Source organism: Musca autumnalis, unplaced genomic scaffold (assembly GCF_047663935.1).
Source record: "Musca autumnalis isolate F117 unplaced genomic scaffold, ASM4766393v1 scaffold_4, whole genome shotgun sequence".
Taxonomy (NCBI): Eukaryota; Metazoa; Arthropoda; class Insecta; order Diptera; family Muscidae; genus Musca; species Musca autumnalis.
Window position 1 is genome coordinate 244,323,687 of NW_027411977.1, and position 26,999 is coordinate 244,350,685.

At 32.9% G+C, this 26,999-nt stretch overlaps 1 protein-coding gene across 1 annotated transcript; it reads right to left on the minus strand.

Moving 5' to 3' along the window:
* Positions 1 to 364: 364 nt before the first annotated feature.
* Positions 365 to 26,206, minus strand: Mes2 (Mesoderm-expressed 2). Its single transcript, XM_073982419.1, has 3 exons — positions 25,052 to 26,206; positions 24,394 to 24,694; positions 365 to 2,561 (listed from the first exon to the last, which is right to left on the minus strand). The coding sequence occupies exons 1-3, from the start codon at positions 25,278 to 25,280 to the stop codon at positions 1,421 to 1,423; spliced, it is 1,671 nt and encodes a 556-aa protein (XP_073838520.1). The 5' UTR covers positions 25,281 to 26,206; the 3' UTR covers positions 365 to 1,420.
* Positions 26,207 to 26,999: the final 793 nt, after the last annotated feature.

A 26,999-nucleotide genomic window follows, 5' to 3' on the forward strand; every position in this document is an offset into this window, starting at 1 on the left:
TCGTAACATATTTGAGCTTCAAACAAAATATATTTTTTGTCGGCAAATTTCAAAAAGGTCTACAAAATCAGTAATCCGTAGATTCGCTATTGTCACACAGGCTGCGGGTATATCTGATACTTTTTTACTTGTTTTTATAGGATTTTCTAGCTGATTTACGAAGATTAGCTAATTGGATTTTACCTTCTGATATGGTGAAAGGAATAAAAATAACTTCTTCAGTGACTTGACTAATTAAAAATACCGCAACGATATTTTTAAGTATTTCAAGGGGTAACATTAAGAGCAATCCATCTAAACGAAATTATCCCATTTTCCTTATTCTTCAATCAAAAATTGTTGAGAGTCAATAAAAACCATATGATTTTACATTTTTTTGGTAATTTTTATTTTAACAAAACTTCAAGGTATTTAAAAATTTTTGGTTTGTTTTACGTTCTGTACTTGAAAAAAAACTATAATAAAAAATATGCTATTATTAACATGTATGTGTATGTTTGTATAGATGTTTATGAAGCAGATGAAATAATAGCTAGAAAGCTTATAACTAAAAAAAATACAATTAGATATAAAAACTAAAATTAAAGATTAATATTAATATTAATTAAACTACATAACTTTGGCACCCTTAAATTATAATAAAATTAACGAGAAAGGGAGAGAGAAAGAAAATAAAAATATTCATTGAGTAAAAAATAATATTTACACACACACAGATTAAAATATAGAATGGTATATGTATATGGCAAGAGCGAGCAATAAGGATATTAAATTACAAGCCCTAATTATTCTTAAAAAATATATTTGAGCCTAGAATTCATTTTACACAGGACTTTTAAGGAATTAGCCAAAAGTTCTTTAAGGAAAATCATAACATCTCTTTAATGATTTTTAAGGTTGAAAAACTTAACATTTTAATTCAATTTAAATTTCTTTTGTAACATAATGCCTTGTTTGGCATGAGTGTGTGAGAAGTTTACAAAAAATTTTGTATCTGATATTTCATTTTGTTTTAAAACTAATTGCAAAAGGAAATAATAAAATAATTTACTTGGTGTTGTATAAAAACTAAGGTTTTGAGGCAAGTTAAAAAAAGATATTCACAGAAAACAGATTCTTTCAGTTTTTTGTTTCAGGCAAGTATTTTTTGTTTTGTATTTGGTGTTCATTAAAAATTAATATAATCTCTTTGATTTTTTTTTTTTGGGGGAATTCATTTTTTTTTTCTTGCTATTCCGCATTAATGGAATATTACAAAAATATCAGTATAAAAGGTATGTATGTATGTCTTTTTTGTTGTATAAAAATCACAAGTAAAGTTTTTTGTAAATGGCACTTCTTTTGTTTTTGTTCTTTGTTTTGATGCTTTGGGTTTTACATTTCACCAATTTTTTTGCTTTGGGGTGGTGGTAGAATTTGTTTATTTCCCCTCATTACCACTTGCAGGAGTGGTGGCAGCACTCCCTGCCGCCGAAGGTGATGATGCAGCAGTGATCACAGCTGTTGCTGATGCCGTGGTGGCCACAGCAGCATTGTTCATCTGTGTTTGCACCAGCAACATGAGAATTTTATTCATTAAATTATCCGCCTCCGAATCTTCCATGCTATTTAGTTTGGCCGATATGAAACCACAGAATTTCGAATTTAAAACTTCACGCACTGTCTGGGGTTGTGGCATTATATCGCCCATTAAACCGTTATGTGTTAGACCATTGGCCATATTTTGAGCCCGCAAATGGCGATGCTGTTGCAGCATTTGGCCATCGTATTCATCCTGATCCTGGTCATCATCATCCTCATCACCGCCATCGTTATCCTCTTCCCCGGTGCTATTCAAGTGTTTACGTCTGCGTTTCAGTGGTGGTACTCCTGCGCCACCCGAGCTACCATTAATGCCTGCACCACTGGTAGTGGGTGAATGTTGAGAATTCAATATCAAAGGATATGGAAAATCTGCATCTATGGCTTCCAATTCTTCTACCTCATCTGAGCCTTGATTACTAAGACCACCGGCCTCCTCATCACCGCTACGCATTGAAGAGTTATCCAAATCATCGTAAGTGTTGTTTTGTCCATTCGACGAGGAATCGTTACGGGTCGATGAGACACGACTGTCATTGTGCAATTGTTGTTGTAATTGGTTTCCTGAATGTTGCTGTTGTTGTGTTGTATTGTTTGCATTATTAGCATGTGATGTATGGTGTTGATGGGCTGGTAGGGGATTGAAGCTGGCTCCCAAAGCTGCCGCCAATTGTTGTTGATGTTGTTGTACAACCGCATTGGGATTTGTATTTTGATTAGACAAATCCAATTCGGATTTTACGTTATAATAGTAATCATCGCCCGCGCTCATATTTAGATTGGATGAACATTTGGAAAGATTCAATGCTGAATCATTAAAAGATGAATGCATTGAATTCAATTTGTAATTGCTTTTGTTGTGATGGTGGTTGCTGTTGTTGTTATTGTTATTAGCTGCAGCAGCATTGGAGATGTGTTGGGCCAAGGCACTAAGATTCAAGCCCAAGGGGCCACTGTGCTCCAAAGCATGTGAGCCACCTCTGTAAAGAAAAGAAAAAAGGAAAATAATTAGAAAATGTTGAAAATTAAAAAAAGAGGATAAAAATTAAAGCTAATGTAAAAAACTAAATTTATTTTAATATTTTGTTAGTTGAGACTATGGTTTAACATGTTATTTCGCCTTGGGAGATAATAATCTATGTAGAGCCCTAAAATTTTTAATTCTACACCAATAGAAACCTAAGTGGAGACTTGTGTAGAGTTTTCAAAAATGTCATATAACTGAAATAGAGTGTTTTTAATGTGTTTTAAAATGATTTTTTAGAATTTTCACTAACTCTCCACAAGTCTCCACTTGTTAAATTTGATTTCTAAGATGAAATAAGTGTCTAATTTTTGCAAGAAGAAAATATGTAAACGATTTCGGGTGAAATAAAATAGTTTTCACTTGGTAATTATCGCCTAAAATTTCAACATAAAATCCCATATTAAATAATTCGCAGATTTTAACGGAAATGAAGAAATATTAAAGTTATTTTAATATTTTCTTAATGGAGACTATGTTGCAAAATGTTATTTCGCCTTGGAAGACAATAATCTATGCCATGAACTAAAATTTAAAACACAAGTGGAGACTTTTGTAGAGTTTTCAAAAATGACAAATAACTTTACCGCAGTGTTTATAATGTTTGTTAGAAAAATTTTTGAGTATTTTCAATCACTCTCCACAAGTCTCCACTTGTTTTATTTTACTTTTAAGATACAATTTTTTGTAAGGAGAAAATATGTGAGTGGCATTGTGTGAAATCAAATAGTCTCCACTTGGAAGTTATTACCCAAAACTTAAATATAAAATATAATATATATATATATATATAACTTAAATATAAATATAATATTTCGAAGATTTTGTGCCAAAGGAACTTCTGATCAGTTTATCAAAAAGATAAATTGCTCTACACTTGGAATTTATATCACAAAACTACTTCAGAAAATTCCTACAATAATATTTTAATAATCTCGAACAATCAAAATTCAAGCAAAATTAGGCTAATTAAAAAAATCCCAAGTAAAAAAACGAGAAGATTTAATAGCAGATGGAGAAAAGTTTCATTTAATTTATTATTTTGTTAGTGGAGACTTAGTTGTAAAATGTCATTTCCCTTTAGGGAACAATAATCTACACAGTGTCATAAAATTTGTCAGTTTACACCAATAAAAACAAAACTGGAGACTTGTGTAGAGTTTTCAAAAGTGTCATAAAACATAGCCACAGTGTTTATAATGTGTTTTAAAATAATTTTTGAGTATTTTCAATAATTCTTCACAAGCCTCCACTGCTTAAATTTGACTTTTAAGAAGAAATTACCTCAAAACTACTTCAGAAAATCCCTAATTACAAAACAATCTGGAAACACAATTCGAGCACATATTCGTTTGATTGAAAAAATTCCAAAGGTAAGTAAACAATTTTGCGGAAGTCTTATAAGTAAATGTGTGTGTTTTGAAGCAAAAAACCCAACTACCTGTAATTAGGTAAGTAGTAAAGATTTATTTAAAAGCAAAAATAGAAAACTTAAATTTAGTTTACTATTTTCTTAGTGGAGACTTTGTAGAAAAATATTATTTCGCCATTGGAAACAATAATCTATGCAGTGCCATTAAATTTGTCATTCTACACCAATAAAAACAGCCGTGGAGACTTGTGTAGAGTTTTTAAAAAAGGCATATAACTTAACCGCAGTGTTTATAATGTCTTTTAAAACTATTTGTGGGTATTTTCAAAAACTCTTCACAAGTCTCCACTCGTGAAATTCTATTTCTAAGATGAAATTAGTATGTAATTTTTGCAAGGAGAAAATACGCAAACGATTTCGAGTGAAAAATATGGTCTCCACTTGGAAGTTGTTACCCAAAACTTATCTCATATAAAATGTTTCGCAGATTTTGTGTCAAAGTATCCTCTACTCACTTTATCAATATGATAAATTACCCTACAATTGGAATTTATACCTCAATACTATTTCAGAAAATCCTTACAATAATATTTTTAGGAAACAAAACAATCTTGGAAACACAAGCACAAGCAAATATTCGTTTGATTGAAAAAATCCCAAATGTAAGTAAACAATTTTGCGGAAGTCCTATGAGGAAATGAGTGTGTTTTGAAGCAAAAACCCAACTACCTGTAATTAGGTAAGTAGTAAAGATTGATTCAAAATCAAAGATAGGTACTATTTTCTTAGTGGATACTGTGTTGTAAAATATTATTTCGCATTGCCATAAAATTTACAATTCTACGCCAATTAAAAAAAGTGGAGACTTGTGTAGAGTTTTCAAAAATGTCATATAACTTAACCACAGAGTCTGTAATGTATTTTAGAATAATTTTTGAGTACATTCAATAACTCTCCACAAGTCTCCACTTGTCAAATTCTATTTCTAAGATGAAGTAAGTGTCTAATTTTTGTAAGGAGAAAATATGTGAGTGGTTTTGTGTGAAATCAAATAGTCTCCACTTGGAAGTTATCACCTAAAACCTTAAAATAAAATTCCATATAAAATATTTCGAAGATTTTGTATCAAAGGAACTTCTATTGACTCTATTAGAAAGATAAATTACCCTACACTTGGAATTTATGGCTCACAACTACTTTAGAAAATCCTTACAATAATATTATTAGGATTCAAAACAATCTTAGAAATACAATACAAGCAAATATTCGCCTTATTTAAAATTCCCAAATGTAAGTAAACAATTTTGCGGAAGTCCTATAAGAAAATCTGTTTTTTGAAGCAAAAACCCAACTACCTGGCCTTTGGTAGGTAGGAAAGACTTGTTTATGACCAAAATCTCTGTGATTTGTTTGCCACACATTTATGTTTGTACCTCAGCTGGCTTTTCCGCTACACCAAGTTTTTACATACAGGCTTCTACTTCTTCTTATTGTTCCCATAAACCAGGCAAATCCTTATGTGTTTAAAAATAGTTCAGGGCACACAAAACATGTTCCAGAAGACACATCTGCCATACAAATGTTTGTTTTGCGCTGTTGCTGAAACAAGAGCTCTTGAGAAAGAAGCACACACACACACACATTTGTCTCTTGTTTTCTTTTTGGTCTTCAACTAAATAAATGCTTAACATATGTAAAGAACAAATGTCTGCTTATAGCGCATGCGTGCCTTCCGAAACATTTTGGAGCTCTACATGGCTTTCTTTTCATGGATACAAAAGAAAATCTTGGTGTAATTTGATATTTATACCAAAAAACAACCAAGTCGGGCTGTTGTGATCCCATTTAGGCAGCGATCAGAGAGAGAGTGAGCAATTAAAGGAAATACGTACTTTGTAGGATTTGTTCGTTTTAATGAATGAATGACTGGCTGCAAATATGCGTGGATGAATGATGAGCGTGTGTGTTGGTTTGTTTGCTTGAGGGGTGGGTGTTCTTGTACTTCATGGGAAAAATGCATGAAAAATGTGCTACATTTCCTTTAAGATAATGGGTCAATACATTTGACATTTTATGGCTTCCCATATGCATATCAGCAAAAGAAAATTGGAAACATTTGAATAGAGATTTCTAAAAATATCACGGAATTATAAGGATGTGTGGGAAAGCGAATGAAAAAAACTGTACACAATAAAACTTCCAAGTAATGGATGAATACAAATGTTGGCATTTTTGGGGTTTTTAAACAAAGCCAAAACAAATTTGTTGTTAATACACATGGTTTTTGTTAGTGGAGACCAGGATTTTTCCGTTTGGAATTTGTTTTGACATCTTGGGGAACACATTTCCCTGAGAAAATGGTTACTTTTGGGGAAAATTTTAAAGTGGAGACTTTGGAGAGTTTCCAAAAACCTTTAAAATGGTTTTATTTTGTAGGAAACAAAATTTATAAACTAATTCCAGGCATTTTGGAAACTCTACACAAGTCTCCACTTTTAAATTATCATCAAATTTTACCATTTTCTCAGGGAAATGTCTTCTAAAAGATTTCTAGAGAAATTCCAGTCAATAAAATCCCGATCTCCACTAACAAAAAATTACTTAAATTATCCAAAACAATTACCGTTTTCTTGTGAAAATGCCAGAAACAATTCTCGGTCTCCACTAACAAAAACTATGCGAATTAACAAAAAAATACATTGGATTTGAGCTAAAAAATGGGTGTTCTAATGCAGAAGTTTGTATTCATCCACTACTTGGAACAATAAAACGCTAACAAAATAGTGCAACCTAAGTCTACACTAGGGACAAATACACGAAAAATGCAATATAAAGTTGATACTTTATCGAAAAATCATTTCAAAGTTCAAATATTACTCATACTATTACTTGCGAAATAATATCAAGACTATCTGGACTTTGAAGACAATCCTTTCCCTCTTTTCAGGCTTATCACTTTAGTTAAACATTTCACAATACACCATTATTCACAAACCAACATTCAAGCAGATTTTCACTTTTTATTAAACCCTACCCTGCTATTGTCAACAAAAAAGGATGACTCATGGGGTAGAATTTTCTTAACAAAGAACAATTCGTGCTTTTGATGTTGTCATAGAGTCAGCCAGCCAGCCAACAAAAGCAATTCGCGTTTTATATTATTGAAAAATCAGTATCAAAAGTTTATATTTCCATATTCTCCAAAACGGCACCAAAGCCCGTTTCATTGTGAGGTTGTTCTTTTGCTGTTGCTTTTAATTATTTAAACAAAGTCTTGAGTTGAGTTCACAACAATATAGCCCGCCCGACAATCGACCGACCGACCACACTAACTAACACCAGCAACACACACAATGTATGAATTTCATTTCACATGTGCTGCCAGCCAGCAAAACAACCAGAATTTAATGATAAGAAAAAAGGGGGTTTAAAAGAAACAAACACACACACAATGTACTCGGCATAGCAAATGAAGAATAAACTGCATTTATGGATGGACTCTGACGCCTTTTTATGTCCAACCATACCCTGGACGTTGATTTCAATTTTACATATTGTATTTTTTGTTGTGGTTTCGATATAAATATAAATGCCACCAACAACAACAACATCCCTACATAATATTGGTCAACATTTAAGGGAACAACAATGATTGTTGTGAAAAGCAAAACACAGAAAAAAACATGGTGATAAAATACCACCACCACCCCATCCAAATGCCAAGCCTGACTGCACACCAAAGATTAGTTTGTTTGGCTTTGAGAAAAGCAAGCAAATGTGTTAAGAAATTCTTAGAACATGAAGCAAATGTTTAATTGATAAGAATTTTGAGTTTATTTTTTTTACCCGCAAACTGTTAAGAATTCATGGCTCATGATTGAATTGTTTCAGCTTGGAAATGAGGTAATTTTTTGAATCTTGAAACACGCAAACCAAGTCTCCACTTAATTCTGGGGTAATGGTTTTGTTACTATTTTGATTTTTTTGAAAGTAAGGCGCAAAGCATGGTCAAAGTCTCCACTAAGAAAAACAGTTTGGAAAATGAGAGGAAACTAGTATAAAAAAATTCTTTGCAAATTATTGTTGCGTTAATTAATGGTTTGTGCTTAAGATTTTAAAAAATAGAACTTATAATTGCTGAGAATTGGCCATTTAAAAGCTCTACACAAGTCTCCACTCATTGTTTTTTTGGTAATAACGCATCAATTTTGCAGGCATTTTGTAGTAGGTTGTTAACAAAATGATGTAAAATTGAAAAATGCAAGTCTCCACTAATAAAAATTAAGACCATTAAACTCTTTTTTTAGAAATTAAGGGGTTGTTTCTTCTAAACAAAGTTAAAGAGTTATTTAAAACATGTTTAATTTTTAAACAGAGCTTCAAAATTCTATAAATGATTAATTTTTGAAACTCTACACAAGTCTCCACTCATTGTTTGTGGTAATAACGTATCAAGTTTGCAGGCATTTTGTAAAAAATTGTTAACAAAATGATGTAAAATTGAAAAATGCCAGTCTCCGCTAATAAAAATGTCTCCACTAATAAAAATCAAGGCAAATGTAAGTCTGCTTAGGAAATGGAGGGTTGTTTAGGAAATTCTTAAGAAATATTTAATGTTGAAATTTAGCTTCAAATTGCCAATTTTAGAAACTCTACACAAGTCTCCAATAATTGTTTGTGGGTATAATGCAAAAATTTTATAGCAATTTTGTAGTAAATTGAGCAAAAAATCATATAAAATTGAAAAATGCAAGTCTCCACTAATAAAAATCAAGGCAAATATAAGTCTGCTTAGGAAATGGAGGGTTGTTTCTTCTTACAAAAGTTTAGGAAATTGTTAAAGAAATCTTTAATGTAAAACTTTAGCTTCAAATTGTCAATTTTAGAAACTCTACACAAGTCTCCACTCATTGTTTGTGGGTATAATGCAAAAATTGTATGGCAATTTTGTAGTAAATTGAGCAAAAAATCATATAAAATTGAAAAACGCAAGTCTCCACTAATAAAAATCAAGACTAATATAAGCCTGGTTAGGAAATGGAGGGTTGTTTCTTTAAAAAAAGTTTAGGAAATTGTTAAAGAAATCTTTAATGTAGAAATTTAGCTTCAAATTGCCAATTTTGGAAACTCTACACAAGTCTCCACTCATTGTTTGTGGGTATAATGCAAAAATTGTATAGCAATTTTGTAAAAAATTGAGCAAAACATCATATAAAATTGAAAAATGCAAGTCGCCACTAATAAAAAACAAGACCATTAAACGCTTTTTTAGAAGATAAGGGGTTGTTTCTTCTAAACAAAGTTAAAGATTTATATAAAACATGTTTAATTTTTAAATAGAGCTTCAAAATTCTATGAATGATCAATTTTTGAAACTCTACAAAAGTCTCCACTAATTGGCAGCAATTATGCAGGCATTTTGTAGTAAATTGTTTAGGGAATCATATAAAAACGAAAAATACTAGTCTCCACTAAAAAATCGCTATTAATAAAAATTTTTGGAAGTTGTTTAACACGTTCGCGGACGTGAATGATATAGCATTCATTTTGATGGTGACGTAGGATGACGTGACTGCTATAGCATTCACTTCCAAAGTCAATTTTTAGTCATTTACTTGTATTCAATCGAATGTTTTTGTGATTAATGTACAAAATACGACTGATTTCATAAATATCCATAATACAATAAATAAAAAATTATAATAATATTAATAGTTAATAAATAAATGCAAAAAAACTAATTTCGAATAAAAATTAGTTGCCATTTTTGCACTTCTCTGAGTTTTTTTTTCCGTCCGCGCACGTGTTAAAAATATATTAAAATTTGTTTATTGTAAAAATAGAGTTTCAAAGTGCCGGCAATTGTCAATTTTCGGACACAAGTCTCCACTCATTGTTTGTGGTTCTAATGCAGAAATTTTGTTGGCATTTTCTAATGAATTGTTTTGGGAATCATGTCAAATCGAAAAATATAAGTCTGTACTAAAAAATCTCTATTAATAAAAATCAAAACTCAAACCAAAAGTCTGCTTCGAAAATGATTGTTTCTTCTAAAAAAGTTTTGGAAGTTGATTAAAAAATTTATTTATTAAAATTTGTTTATTGTTCATATAGAATTTTAGAAATTTTACACAAGTCTTCACTCATTATTTATTGCTACAGTACAATTTTGGGGCCATTTTGTAGTAAATTGAAAAGAAAATCGTTTAAAACCGAAAGTGCAAAACTACACTTTTAAAAAAAAATTAATAGCTGTGTTCCTTTACTTACCTGAGGTTACCATTTGTTACCATTTTTAACCTGCATAGCGTTCCTTAACCCCAAAAAGTGGTTAAACTGGCAGCAATTTTTAAGAGAGTGAGAGAGGAGAGAGAGCACATATGCCTTTCTCTTCTACCACAGGCTACCCGACAAATTTCTACAGGTAAAAAATTGTACAACTGATTTTTCGACTTTTGTTTGACGATTATTTCACAATGAAGAAAAAAATGGACGAAAAACAGAAGAAAAAGTCGAACGCTGACAACTTTTGACATTGCTACCAGATCTACCATTTTTCCGTTCCTTTAATTTCTGGTAAAAATGTTCATGAGAGAGAGCAATTTTGAACAATTCACACTTTTCTCTTTTACCACTTTTACTATTACAAAAGTAAAGGAACAAAGCTAATACAAATAAAGGGCTGCTTAGAAAATAGTGGGTGGATTCCGAAAAAAATTTTGGAAAATATTGAAGAACTGGTTAAAAACTGTTTAATGTTCAAATAGAGCTTCAAAATACTAAGAGTTGTAAATTTTTGAATCTCTACACAAGTCTCCACTCCTTATCTTAGGGTTATAGTGTAAAAATTTTGTAGACAGTTTGAAGAAAATTGACCAAAAAATTATTTTAAATTGGAAAATAAAAGTCTCCGCTAGCAAAAAAAAAATCTCCAATAAAAAATATCAAAACAAAATGTAAGCAATTAAAAAAAAAATGTAAAGTTGTTACTTTTCAAAAATTAGGATCTGGATATCCTTGTTAATTTTAGCACGCTCTACAAGTCTCCAATCTTGGTTAGTGGTTATGATATAACAACTTTGTAGTAAAGTGGAAAAATATCTTTTACATTCGAAAAAATATAAGTCTCCACTAATAAAAAACCAGACAAATTTTTTCCTCAAAAAAGTTTTAAAAATGTTTTAAGATCCAAATTAACTCCGAAAATTTATTATTTTTGAAACTCAACTCGTTGTTGCAAAAAAATTGAAAATCTCCACATGTCTCCACTCGTAATTTGTAGTTATTTTTTAATGATTTTCTTGTTTATCTTTTCAAATATTTTTGGAAATATCTTCAGATGCAAATGTATTAAAAATTTAAGTCTTTACTAATCAAAAAGGGAGAAAAATTTTAATAGTAAAATCATAACTCAGAGAAGTGTAAATTGATAAAAAAAAAACATTTTTATTAATTAGATAAAATAGGTTTTACAAAATTAAAAATATTCGAAAATGCTGAAAATTGACAATTTATGAAACTCTAGACAAGTCTCCACTTGTTTATTAGTAATCATATTGCAATGATTTTAGTGATATTTTCAAGGGGCTTCGGTAAGGACTTAACAACAAGCGAAAAATTTAAGTCTTCACTCACGAAATTGCAAAATGTTTCAGACCAACGGACAGACAGCCTATAGTGCGAAGCAGAGCTCTGAATACTCGCTCGAATTCCATTGGCGAGTGAAACTTTTTTCGAATTCGAGCAAGTTGAGGGGGATATCTTACCCCACCCCCAAATAAACTAGCCCCACTACCACCAAAAAAATCGGACCCACAAAAAACTACCACCTCCCCCCAAATCTTCACTCGCGAGTAAATCGGAGCTCTGGTGTGAAGACCATCACACCTCACTCACTGCAATTTTTTTATGTTAATAAAAATAACTAAACATTTCCTCACATTCCAAACACAATTTGTAGCAACGTAGCATTCCCCAAATACATATTAACAAATTTAAATCCACCATTTAATTCAATTAGAATTAACAATGAGACAATTGAAGATAACCTATCTTAAGCTTAATTCAGTTTGATGGCACAGAAACCTTGATTCACATTTTTTTCTTTTTTTTGTTTCTGTTTCGGTTTTGTTGGCTTAATCAAATCCAGCAGCATCAAGCGTCAAACAAATACATAAATTTGAAACCAAATAGCAACAACAACAACACCACCGACAAATGGTGTAAAGCAGAAAAAAGTGACATTTCACAATTAAATTGAACACAACGGGCAGCAGCAACAGAATAACAAAAAAAATCCGTTTAAATTAATTGAGGTTGACGATAACTGTACCATCACCACCATCATAGCCGCCGTCACCAAAACACCAGAATTGCGTTTATTTCACTTCACAGCATCCCAACGTACATACATACAGGCGTACGTACGTACATACCATACCTTGCATGATTTTCATGTAGTACAATGAGAACGATAGGAGCAGTAGCAATAGCGGCGGGCGGCTAAAATACCAAAACCTCATACAATATTGTATGCGCACACATCCCCACAAATCTACAAATACGTTATTTGTATGTTTGTACATTTTCGCCGACATTTCTATGTATAGATGGATGGATGGTTGTTTGTAGTTCTCAACCATATTTAAATAGCAGAAATGTACAAAATATAAAACGGTTTAAAGCTGATAAGAGCAGACGGGGCAAAATAATAACAAATAATCAACAACTCAGTGGCTGGCTGGCAGACTGACTGACCATGTATACAAACAGTCGAGTGGACGGGCAGGCAGGCGAGAAATGTACATCATACCATCCATCTTGCATCTATCCACTTTATTCCGACCATCTAGCAATTTAAACTGAGACTCAATCACATGTACGACAATAAGCCACTCTCACTCTCATTTCACCCGAAACGACAGGCCAAACCAACAATAAAAAAAAACAAAAACAATCATACCAGCAGCTTACATACTTAAAAACCATTTGCATCCCAACAATTTGAAGCCACGACACATACAGGAAAGAGATTGAGGGCGAAAAAAACCCTCCCTACCATAAAATCCAGCGAACAGACGACTTTCAAGCCAAGGCATAAAATAATTGATGTTCGTTCAGCCAATTTTCAACAATCCCGTCATCACAGCCATTCCAACTGCTACTCTTCTCTTTTGGGACCATATGTGTCCCCGCCAACCAAAAAGAACGAACCATGATGCGATGCTGACTGACGACGATCATGCCAAACGAAAAACAATTTTACATACCACTGCAAATTCATGTTATACACAACAATAACCAATACCATCATAAATGTGGTAATCAGTGAAAAGTCGGAATTGAAATGAAAAGAAAAGAGAATTAAAGCCAAGCAAAGAACAAGCAGCAGCAGCTACCCTGTTTTCGTGTGTCTGATGACATGGAGTACTCCATGCTTTTCCCCCATTTGCCAAGATCACCGCATCGAACGAAACAAGACAGGGTAATAAGCAAACAATGTGGAAGAAAAAATCCAAGCACACAAAAATTGTACTCAGACAACGTTAGCGTCCACACGCACACAATCATGGTCTACGAACCGTTTAATCAATTGGCGGAAAAACTTAGTTGAGTACACCAAAGATCATTGGTTAGAATCGGGCACTGTGGAACAACAAGTAAAAACATCACATCTTGGAAAAAGCAAAAAATTGTTCGTACGAACATCCCTGAAAGGATGTTGCCTGAATATACATATTTTTAGATCTTAATGTGGAACATGGTACGACAATAGTAACAGAGGAGTTTTTACACTATTAAAAAAACCTAGCCAACACTCAACATGTGGCTGAAAATTATGATGTTGACCTGCAGGAGCTCCGAAGCTACAACCTTCTCTGGGTAAGGAGGTCAGGTTAATCATTGGTAACCATTACTTCGTTGGGGATCAATGAATGTATATTGAAAAAATAAAATAATTCAATTTTCAACATTTTTGAAATCTCTACACAAGTCTCCACTTGTTAAATGTTGCTTGCAAATAGGTACAAATACTTTAAATCATCTGAGAAAAAAAAATGAACAAATCTTTTAGATCAAAAATAAATAAGTCTCCACCATGAAAGTCTCCACAACGAATGACGAACAAAAGGAGGTTTAACACGAATAAAGTCATTAGTTAACACTCAATATTTCACTGAGCGGTTTAACCACCATTTAAAATTATGATGTTAGCTTGCCGAAGTTTCGAACCTACAAGCCTCGCTTTGTAAGGCGGATATGCTAACCATTGGATCGAATTACTTCGTTGAGGATTAAGGAACCTATATTTAAACAAGTAAAAAAGTATCAGTCGGCTTGGCCGACAGAGATATACCCTCAGCCTGTGTATATTGAAACAATTTTTTTCCCAAAAAACGTATGTATATTGGGGGTTTTAAAAATTTTCGGCGTATAAACCGACAAAAATGTTGATTCCGATTAAAGAGCAAAAGTTTTGCGGAGGAGATACTTAAAGAAATGGATCGACATTGACCATTATGGAAGTGGATCTCCAGCCACTACATAAGGTGCAATAGGGGGTTTTTACACCCTTCGGGTTGTTTGCTTATGAAGTATGGACTTGCCCCTGGAAAAAAACTTTTACCATCGTAATTGAGGCAGTGAATACAAGTTGCTTCAACAAAAATCAAAGTGATTCGATATAAGTAGTGGGATTCTGTAACTCATTTTTGCTGTTATCGATAATTGTCGGTAAAATTAAAATGCTTATAATTTCGATAATTAACGAAAATTTTCGGTAAGTAAGCGATTCGAGACATGTCCCTAAACAGAACTTTTCCGAAATTTTGTGTGGGAGGTACCCGAAGGAGTGAACCGATTGAAACCTTATCTAAGTCTGGTACAAATTTCACGATGTGCAAAGTATGGACCAAATCGGTTACTCCCTTCAAGAGTTATCGTGCGCACAAATTTTACGAACATTTTCGAATTTTTTTTTGGGAGGTACCGGAAGGAGTTGACCGATATAGTCCATCTTCGAACTTAAACTAAGTTTGGGCAAAATATTACGAACGCCAAAATTTTAACCGAATCGGTTTATCCGTTCGAGAGTTATCGTGCGCTCCAGCCAGCCAGAAAGACAGACAGACGGACGGACATTGCTCAATCGACTCCAAATTGTCTGAAACACATTTCCTCCAAACATACTTGGGGATAAAACCATTATTTCGATGAGGCACATTTTGCCCGTATAAAAGTGTATATACCCCCGTTAGCATAAATGCTGAGGGTATAAAAATAATAATTTAATTTTCAACATTTTTGAAATCTCTACACAAGTCTCCACTTGTTAAATGTTGCTTGTAAATAGGTACAAATACTTTAAATCTTCTTAAAGAAAATGAAGAAATGTTTTAGATCAAAAATAAATAAGTCTCCATTAAGAAAGTCTCCACATAGAATGGGGAACAAAGGAGGTTTACCACGAATAAAGTCATTAGTTAGCACTCAATATTTCACTGAGTGGTATAGCCACCATTTAAAATTATGATGTTAGCTTGCCCAAGTTTCGAACCTACAAGCCTCTCTTTGTAAGGCGGATATGCTAACCATTGGTTCCAGTTACTTCGTTGGGGATTAAGGAACCTATATTTAAAAAATAATGCGATTTTCATCATTTTTGAAATCTGTACATAAGTCTCCACTTTTAAAATTCAGCTTGCAAATGGCTAAAAATCCTTTAAATCTTTTCAGAGAATTTAAACAAGTTTCGTATTTAAAGCAAATTTCGACTAATTAGCAATTGAAAAAGGCTATTCTTCAAGTAGTAAGTAAAATATTCATACATATCTTCCCACAAACATCCCAGAAGAACATGGGAGACTTTTCTCATATCAAAGAGAGTATCTTGGCTCAATGATATGGGACCTAGTTCTTATCAACGAGTCCGAACGGCGTGTTTTAGGACACCACCTGTAGAAAAGTTTTACATAGCTGAAATATTCTGGAAAAAGTCTCTCCTCTCTCTCAATTTATAATAAAAATAATTATAGCCAAATAAGTTTTTTTTTAATAAAAATAATAAGTCTCCACTAACATATTTCATAGCTTAGATCAATTTATGGCTGTAAATAGCATATAGCGGACCTTCATTATAGTGAAGAAGGGACAGATTTTAATAATATATTCTGTTGTAAGATGCAAGTTACCACCAAACATACATTTTACGTTGATTTGATTGAGTTTGATTGAGTCTCTCCAAAATTGGAGACTTTTGTTTTTTGGTTAGAAATATATCTAACTAACGTAGGACAACTAAAATAGCACAAAATTGCTATGTTCAACCGTGAAAACCAACTCTCCACTGACAAAAGCTCCACAATATCAAACAATTAAAAACACGTCTGCAAACAAAATCAGCTGTAGACCTTCAGAATGCTAAAACTAAACTAATAAATACCCTGAGGATTATTCGGATTACTTCTAGATCGCCTTAGGTAAGAAAAAAATATTATAGAATAAAACAAAAAGTCTCCAAAAAAATTTTATTACTTCGGAAAGTTTTCTTCAAGAAATTCAATAAATTTTGGTATTTATAAAACACTCTAAAATTGGAGACTTTTTAATTTTAGGCTCCAAGTCTCCACCAAACATACATTTTACGTTGATTTGATTGAGTTCTGGCATCTCTCCAAAATTGGAGACTTTTATTTTTTGGTTGGAAATATATTTAATTAACGTAAAACAACTGACAAAAGTTCCACAATATCAAACAATAAAAAAACGTCTGTGAAGAAAATCATGTGTAGACCTTCAGAATGTAGAAACTAACCTAATAAATACCCTGACGATTATTCGGATTACATCTAGATCGCCTTAGGAAAGAAAAAATATCACAGAGTAAAACAAAAATACTCAAAAAAAATTATTACTTCGGAAAATTTTCTTCAGTAAATTTTGGTATTTATAAAACACTCTAAAATTGGAGACTTTTTTATTTTAGCAAGAAAAACATCCAGTTACCAGAAAACCTCTATTACAGAAATCTCCATAACCACATTAAATTACGAAATCCAACCCAAAACAAGTCTACACTCTTAAACACTGCTTTAAAATCGAATATATTCAATAAAAACTGAGCAAACATATGCAAACTAGTTCTTCGGTAAGCCTTTAGAATGCATAAACTAACCTAAACAATACACGGAAGATTATTGAAATAACTTTTATCTCGTCTTAGGAAGGAAAAACGAAAAATATAGAACAAAATAAAGAAGTCTCCAATAACATTTTATTATGTAGAATTTTTTCCTAAAATATTTCGTTTTACGACCTTAAATTTTAATTGAATAAATAAATAAATTAAATAAAGCAACAAATAGTTAAGTTTTGGAATTTAGAAAACTCTCCTAAATTGGAGACTTTTTATTTTTAGCTAAAAAAATTCCAGTTTACAGAAAAACCTTTGCTACATTAATTTACGAAGTCCAACTCTAAAAATCAAGTCTCCACTAACAAACACTCCTGAAAATCAAACAAACTGAAAGAAATATTTAGGCTGTTGGCCCTCAGAAATCATAACCTAACCTAACAGAAAACCGTTTTATTACATTGAATAAGGAAATCCAACAATAAAAACCAAGTCTCCACTAACAAATATTACTAAAAATCGTCAAAAACAAAATTGAAGAAATATTTGCAAACAAGTTCAAGTTCAAAATAATAATGACCACAAATAAACTGAGGATTTTTGGGTATTCTTCTAGAACGTCTTAGAGAAGAAAAAGGAATTTTATAGAGTTAAAATAAGGAAGTCTTCAACAATGTTTTATTATGTAGGACACCTTGTAGAATATTTTTTTTTAGATTATTCTATTTGTGGCATTGAATATGCATAGCAACATTATTGAAAATCAAAAAATCACTTAAATTTTCGAATTTCGAAAACTCTCCAAAATTTTAGACTTTTTATTTCTAGCTAAAAAAAACTTCCAGTTTACAGAAAAACCTTTGTTACATTAACTTACGAAGTCCAACTCAACAAATCAAATCTCCACTAAGAAACACTCCTGAAAGTCAGGTACATTCAAACAAACTGAAAGAAATATTGAGGCTGTAGGTCCTCAGAAATCATAACCTAACCTAAAAAACACCTTGAAATTGTTGGAATTACTTTTAGATCATTTTAGAAGAAAACTGAATATTATTGAACAAAAATAAAGAAGTCTACACGAACCATTAACAAATTGGGGTTCCATGCGGATTTTTTTTTCAAATATTCTTATTTATAACTTTGAAAGGAATTTATTGAAAATCAAGAAATCACTTATATTTTCGAATTTTGAAAACTCTACAAAATTGGAGACTTTTTATTTGTAGCTAGAAAAACTTCTAGTTGCCAGAAAACCAGCTTTATTACATGAAATTGCGAAATCCAACAATAAAACCCAGGTCTACACTCTCATTATCTAAAGAAAAAATAATAAATAATTTCTTTAAAACTGTAATATATCAAGTTAACATTAATAATAACATTTTTTTGGGAATGCTACAAAAATTTCAAATTTAATTTTTTGGATTTTATAAACATTTTTTATAAAATATTTCTCATAATAATTTTTATAAGACAAGAATCGAGGGCCTGGTGCTAGATTCTTGTTCTGTGAAAATTTGATTAGAAAAATATATTATTTGATTGTTTTCATTTAACAATAATTCAATTTTTTAACCACTTTAATAACAATTATCCCCACTGTGCGTGCACAAATACAGACATTCATTATGATTTAAACATGTATTTCAAATTGTCCACAGGAAATGAAACCAAGTCTTTTAGCGCAGTTTATTAATTTAGAATCCAATTCTTTGCCTTAATAAAACTAAAGACCAGGCCTAACAACGACGACCCCACAACAAAAACAAAACAAAAACGAAAGTATGTGGCAATAAATGTTTCCACACTTGAATGGAGCCCAAACCAAGAGCAGCCACGGCCATATCTTAAAAATTGACAAAGCAATTGTGCGATCTGACTGAGCTGATGTTTGTTGCGTAGTAGTACCAGCGTGTTCTATACAATGGTTCAATTACAGCCGCAAATTGAAAAATAACGTCAACGACAACAACAACAACAGTGCCAACGACACAAGAAATGGGGGATGAAATTTTATTGTAGTTGAGTTTTTAATTTTAGCGTTTTGAGCATTCATTCTTGGTTTTTGTAAGGGCTTTATGGACGCGTTTATATAGTTTGGCTTGATTTAAATGGATGATTGAGTTCATCATCGCCATCATGGTGATTATTGTGATCATCAGTTGGTCGATTGAATTTGGCCTCGTAAGCCTCGAAAACACATTTTTATTATTTAATACGATTGCAATAATGATCAGCCTCCACAACGTCAAGAACAACAACGAATTGTGATGACATGGCTTGGTACATTTGTTTGACCATGTGTTGTTGAAGAGAAGCTTCTGAGGAGTATATGTATTGTGGTAGTAACGGTAGGAGTGGGGGGTGAAGAAGGTGTTGGGGTAGAGAAAAATCAGCAGATGGGTATAAGTGTTTTGTACTCGTCTTTTATAAGAAGATTATTATTATCATCGTTATGGCCTCGTTGTCGTCGTTGTTGGCAGTGTCCCACCATCATGCGAACAGCCGCCATTATTCAAAACACAACAAACACATACACGTCATAACTGGGCGTAAACCATTTTGTTAATTCAGATGCTCAGCTTTTTTTGGTTTGTTATTATTTTCTCGGTATTTGTTAAGTACTTTTGCAGGCTTACATGGAGGGGGATTCATCAAATTATTTTTTTTATTTTTGCAAATTTGGATTAAATAGATATCATTATTTGTGAGGAATTTGTGGAATGAAGGTTTAGAATTGAGCTAATTTTTGCTGATTAGACATTAAGCTGCTTATAACGGATTTTTAAGGTGATTCAGAGGCATAGTATTGTGAGGAGTTTAAGTGTAAACAGTAACAAGGCTTGAAAACGTAATAATTTCAAAATTTTGAAATCTCTACACAAGTCTCCACTTTTTATTTTTCTATCCAAAATGCGTAATTTCAATTATTTTGGGTTCAAATATTGTTTGTAAAGCATTTTTGGGTAAAATAATAAAGTCTCCACTGGGAAATTGTAGCTAATATGGGGGAAATAATCAAATTTTAAATCAAATAACGGAGCTTAAACCATTTTGTTAATTCAGATGCTCAGCTTTCTTTATTATTATTTTCTCGGAATTTGTTAAATACTTTAGCAGGCTTATATGAAGGGGATTCATCAAATTAGTTTTTTTTTTTTTTGGCAAATTGGAATTAAATAGATTTTATTATTTGTGAGGAATGTTGGTTTAGAAATGAGCTAATTTTTCTGATTAGACATTAAGCTGCTTATTACGGGTTTTTAAGGTGATTCAGAGGCATAGTATTGTGAGAAGTTTAAGTGTAAATAGTAATAAGTCTTGAAAACGTAGTAATTTCAACATTTTGAAATCTCTACACAAGTCTCCACTTTTTATTTTTCTACCCAAAATACATAATTTAACTTATTTTGGGTTTAAATATTTGTTGTAGTGCAATTTTGGGTAAAGTAATAAAGTCTCCACTGGGAAATTGCAGTCAATAAAATGAAATAACCAAATTTTAAACAAAAATTTTGTGAAAAATATCATTTCAAAGATTGTTGTTGATTTCTGTTGGAAAAAGTATTATATATTTTATTTTGCGAGCAATTTTAAATGTCTCCAATTTGTTTATTCTCTTCAAAGCTTTAAAATTTCTCATTTAAAATTACAAAAACGATTTGTTTTATGGAAATTTAGTGAAATGTTCATTTTTAAGAAAGTTTTAAGACATATAACTGAAGATGTTCTTCGTAGACGTCTTCTACTCTATAGAAGACATTTGATGACGTCTTATATTTTCTATAACACCTTTAAAGACGTCTTATGTTCTATACAATACCTCTAAAGAAGTCTTCTATTCTCTACAAGACCTCTGAAGAAGTCTTCTATTCTATAGAGGACCTCTGTAAACGTAATTTATTTTTAGAAGACGTCTTATCCTCTATAGATGAACCCTGAAGAAGTCTTCTATTATATAGGAGACCTCTGAAGAAGTCTTCTATTATATTGAAGACGTCTGAAGACCGAAGACGTCTTATATTCAATAGAAGACCTCTAAAGAAGTTTTATATTCAATAGAAGACCTCTGAAGAAGTTTTATATTCAATAGAAGACCTGTAAAGACACCCTCTATTCTATAGAAAACCTCCAAAGACGTCTTCTATTCTCTCTATTACCTCTAAAAACGTCTTTTATTCTATAGAAGACCTCTAAATACGCCTTCTATTCTATAGAAGACCTCTAAAGACGGCTTCTATTCTATAGAAGGCCTCTAAAGACCACTTCTATTCTATAGAAGACTTCTAAAGACGCCTTCTATTCTATAGAAGACCTCTAAAGACGTATTATATTCAACTGAAGACGTCTTATATTCAATAGAAGACCTCTGATGAAGTTTTGTTTTCAATACAAGACCTCTAAAGACGTCTTCTAGTCTATAGAAGACCTCTTAAGACGTCTTCTATTCTATAGAAGACCTCTAAAGACGTCTTCTATTCTATATAAGACCTCTAAAGACGTCTTCTATTCTATATAAGACCTCTAAAGACGTCTTCTATTCTATATAAGACCTCTAAAGACGTCTTCTATTCTATATAACACCTCTAAAGACGTCTTCTATTCTATAGAAGACCTCTGAAGATGTCTCCTCTTTAATAGAAGACGTCTTCTATTCTATAGAAAACCTCTAAAGACGTCTTCTATTCTATAGAAGACCTCTAAAGACGTCTTCTATTCTATAGAAGACCTCTAAAGACGTCTTCTATTCTATAGAAGACCTCTAAAGACGTCTTCTATTCTATAGAATACCTCTAAAGACGTCTTCTATAGAAGACCTCTAAAGACGTCTCCTATTCTATAGAAGACCTCTAACGACGTCTTCTATTCTATAGAAGACCTCTAAAGACGTCTTCTATTCTATAGAAGACCTCTAAAGACGTCTTCTATTCTATAGAAGACCTCTAAAGACGTCTTCTATTCTATAGAAGACCTCTAAAGACGTCTTCTATTCTATAGAAGACCTCTAAAGACGTCTTCTATTCTATAGAAGACCTCTAAAGACGTCTTCTATTCTATAGAAGACCTCTAAAGACGTCTTCTATTCTATAGAATACCTCTAAAGACGTCTTCTATTCTATAGAAGACCTCTAAAGACGTCTTCTATTCTATAGAATACCTCTAAAGACGTCTTCTATTCTATAGAATACCTCTAAAGACGTCTTCTATTCTATAGAAGACCTCTAAAGACGTCTTCTATTCTATAGAAGACCTCTAAAGACGTCTTCTATTCTATAGAAGACCTCTAAAGACGTCTTCTATTCTATAGAAGACCTCTAAAGACGTCTTCTATTCTATAGAAGACCTCTAAAGACGTCTTCTATTCTATAGAAGACTCTAAAGACATCTTCTGTTCTATAGAAGACCTCTAAAGACGTCTTTTATTCTACAGAAGACCTCTAAAGACGTCTTATATTCTATAGAAGACCTCTAAAGACGTCTTTTATTCTACAGAAGACCTCTAAAGACGTCTTATATTCTATAGAAGACCGCTAAAGACGTCTTCTATTCTATAGAAGACCTCTAAAGACGTCTTCTATTCTATAGAAGACCTCTAAAGACGTCTTCTATTCTATAGAAGACCTCTAAAGACGTCTTCTATTCTATAGAAGACCTCTAAAGACGTCTTCTATTCTATAGAATACCTCTAAAGACGTCTTCTATTCTATAGAAGACCTCTAAAGACGTCTTCTATTCTATAGAAGACCTCTAAAGACGTCTTCTATTCTATAGAAGACCTCTAAAGACGTCTTCTATTCTATAGAAGACCTCTAAAGACGTCTTCTATTCTATAGAAGACCTCTAAAGACGTCTTCTCTTCTATAGAAGACCTCTAAAGACGTCTTCTATTCTATAGAAGACTCTAAAGACATCTTCTGTTCTATAGAAGACCTCTAAAGACGTCTTCTAGTCAATAGAAGACCTCTAAAGACGTCTTTTATTCTACAGAAGACCTCTAAAGACGTCTTATATTCTATAGAAGACCTCTAAAGACGTCTTCTATTCTATAGAAGACCTCTAAAGACGTCTTCTCTTCTATAGAAGACCTCTAAAGACGTCTTCTATTCTATAGAAGACTCTAAAGACATCTTCTGTTCTATAGAAGACCTCTAAAGACGTCTTCTAGTCTATAGAAGACCTCTTAAGACGTCTTCTATTCTACAGAAGACCTCTAAAGACGTCTTATATTCTATAGAACATCTCTAAAGACGTTTTCGATTACATAGAAGATCTCTAAGGCGTCTTCTATTCTATAGAAGACCCCTAAAGGCGTCTTCTATTCTATAGAAGACCTTAAAAGACGTCTTCTATTGAATAGAAGACCTCTAAAGACACCTTTTATTCTACAGAAGATCTCTAAAGACCTCTTCTATTCTAGTTTTCTCTTTAGTTGAAGCCCTCTAAAGACGTCTTCCATTCAATATAAGCCCTCTGAAGATGTCTTGTATTCTATAGAAGTCCTCTGCCGACGTTTGCTATTCAATATAAGATCTCCGAAAACGTCTTTTATTCAATGGAAGACCTCTGAAGACATCCTTTATTCTATAGAAGACCTCTTCTATTCCATAGAAGACTTCTGAAGACGTCTTCTACTCCATAGAAGACCTTTGAATACTTCTTTTAATCCATAGAAGACCGCTGAAGACGTATTTTTTACTATTTGACAACTTATTCAAACAAATTTAATAAATGTCGACATAACCTGTGATTTTCAAAATTGTGAAAGGTCTCCACGAAACGACGAAGTGTGCCTGCAACACCCTCAAATAATAAAAATATTATTATCATGGTGTAAATTAGCCTTGATTATTATGAACCTTGTATTTTTCCATTTTCGAATTGGAAATCAATTTATCATTCCAAAACAACTTAATTTCCAAAATTTGAAAATCTCTCCACAACTCTCCACTTCCGAAATAACCATGGAAAATGTCCCAATTCAATGCGAAACACCTAATAAAACCTCAAATATGAATAGAAGTCATGAAAAAATAAGTCTCCACTAATAAATATTTATACTAAATGGCAAGCGAAAGGTATATTTTTCCGAACACACGAAATTTAAATTCTTAATCCTTTCAGTGTCAAAAATATTGTCTGCCCATGTGAAAACATTGTTAATCTCAAAAGTATTGGATAAATGGACTGGTAGGGTTAATCCTTGTCTCACAGCGAAGGCGAAAGTGAAGATCCTCTTCTCTTTTCAAATAATAAAATTAAATACAAATTTGTTGTACTCACTTTCTTTCACGTATGACATCTCTCAAAAAGTCCATTGCCTCATAAAGACTCCATTTGGGCTTGAAATTATTACCCATCAGCTTGACATGGGCCAATTCGCGACGATAGGATTCTCGCAGAGATTTAAAAGCTCGCGCCACACGCCTGCCGGGCGCATTGAACTCCTTTCCGATCATTTCCCATGCACGATTTTTTTCTTCCTCGGCCCCCTTGAAATTTGGTAAACGTGAATCCCACAAAATGGGATTATCATGGACCATTTGGATCAGTTTCAATTTATCGGAGGCATTACGTCGGACCACTGCAAGTAAATCGAGGGTAAATAAAAATTGTTCTTTGGTTAATACAGAAGTAGTACAAGAAGAAGAAGTAGATGATGAAGTACTACGAGGAGATGACAAGATGTTGTTTGTTGTTGTTGTTGTGGTAGTGCAGTTGGAAGACATGTTGTTGTTCGTGTTCTTATTACCACAACAACAATAATTATATTTGAAGTTACTAGAATTAAGACTACAACATTTACTACATCTAGTGGCGTCTGACTGAGAGGAGAAGGAAATGGCATTAAGGTGGGCTTTTGCAAACTCCAGGGCCATTTTCCTCTTCCTATTGAGAAGACTACGAGTTAAGGGACGATTTGGTTTATAGGTCAACGCACATTTTTTAATTTTTTGCTGATGTTGTTGTTGCTGCTGCGGATGCTGTTCCATTGCTGGTGGCTGATGCTTGGGTTTTAAATCCAAAGCCAATGCTATAGCGGCGGCTGAGGCGGCGGCGCTAGCACTCATCTCTTGTGAGGATCTGTGATGGCTAATGTCGTTGTTGAAATCACTGGTCGTTGAGGTGGGTGATGAGTTCAGAGATTTCAATAACTTTTTATGGCTCATCAATGAAATGTTTTTGGCACAAATTTCTTTATAACAAATTTTGAATATTTTTTCTAAATTAATTTTGTTACTTTGATTGTGTTTGTTTATTGTAAATCACAACGCAAACGTCCATTGATCTTTGGACTGAATGTTTCTTTTTGTCTTCTTTTTTTAAATTCAATTAATTCAATTTTATTTTTTTGTTAAAACATTTTTTTCTTTTGTAGAATTACTTTTGTTTTTTTTGCACTCTGCTGTTTTGATTTTCACAATTATCACTTTTCTAGCCCCGTTCACTGTTGTGTGTCTGGGCTGGCTGACTGGCTGTCTTCGTTGTTCGCCTGCTTGTTTTGATCTACTACCCTCTCACGACCAAGTTTAAAACCCAACTAAAAGCCATCACTGCCAAAGACCAACCACCCCAGCCAGAGCCCGCATTTTTCAAATTTGTATTTACAGCAAAACAAAACAACAAAAATAAACCACGGCAATACAACTACTGCCTGCTGCCTGAGAGGAGAGCAACAAGAACAAAACAAAAACAACAACAATTAAGGCAACGTCAGTCAGCAGAAGCAACAGCCAGCGGCAGAAGAGCAGCCTATAACTAAAATGAAAACAGCAACAACAAAACTAAAATCCGTCTTAGACACAAAATTTATGCCATAATGCGATGATGACGGCACGGCGAAGTACGACCGACGATCAGTTCAGTTTATTTCATACATACAACTGCAACAAAGAACGACACCGCCAGCAACAAACACACCGTCACATCCAGCCACAACGGGGATTCATCAGCACGGCAAAAAACCAAACCTCTCTCTGCCTGTTTCTGCTGCCACTAGGTTTGGTCGGTCGCTAGGTTGTATAGATTTACATTAACTTTGTCTAAATAGAATCGGGTTTGTACTCTCTTTTCGCCTTTTCTTCAAACATTTAACAAATGCTTATGCATCGTCGTTGTCGTCCATACCGGGACTTTGCCATTCACACACATTCTAGGTCGTACCACACGAAAAATCATCTCCTCCGAGTTCTGAGTCGACGAGCGAATCGAGCAAACAGTACTCATAAAACGACAACAGAAAATCACGCTTAAAATCGCCGTAAATTGAACTCTGAGAAACAAAACAAAGGCAAATGGAGATTATTTACAGCGACAAGGCCTTCCGCTGGGCCTCTTTGGGAATTAAGAAATAGGTTTTTATAAATAAGGTCTCCTTCCTTTAGAAAACTAATTAAAGTTCGTTTATCGATAGAAAAGGAAATATTCCCCTAATAAAATACTTATTCTCACAGGGAAATGAACAGATATTTTCATAGACAATTCCATAAAAAAATAAATAATTCTCTTTCGAGTTGAGCTTATTAGACCTATTATATACATTGAAAAATTAGGAGTCGGTAGTCCCACACATTCAACCATTACGCTACGTTTCACGGGTGGTTAAGCCGATCTTCAGGCGTATTGAATGTTGTTTTTGTGGCAGACGAAGGCAAAACTTGGTAACTAGTATATATATCGCACTTCATTAGATAAATGCATATGCGAAATTATGCCAGTTAATTGAAACTGTAAACTTTTCCTAAAGTCCTGCTTGGTAATCCCACTTTTCAATGTTCACAAATACTATGGTAAGTTTTATTCCTACGTCATTAGTAATGACTATATCTTCTGATATAGGAGAGCAATTACTAATGACGTCCTACGTCATTAGTAATGACTATATCTTC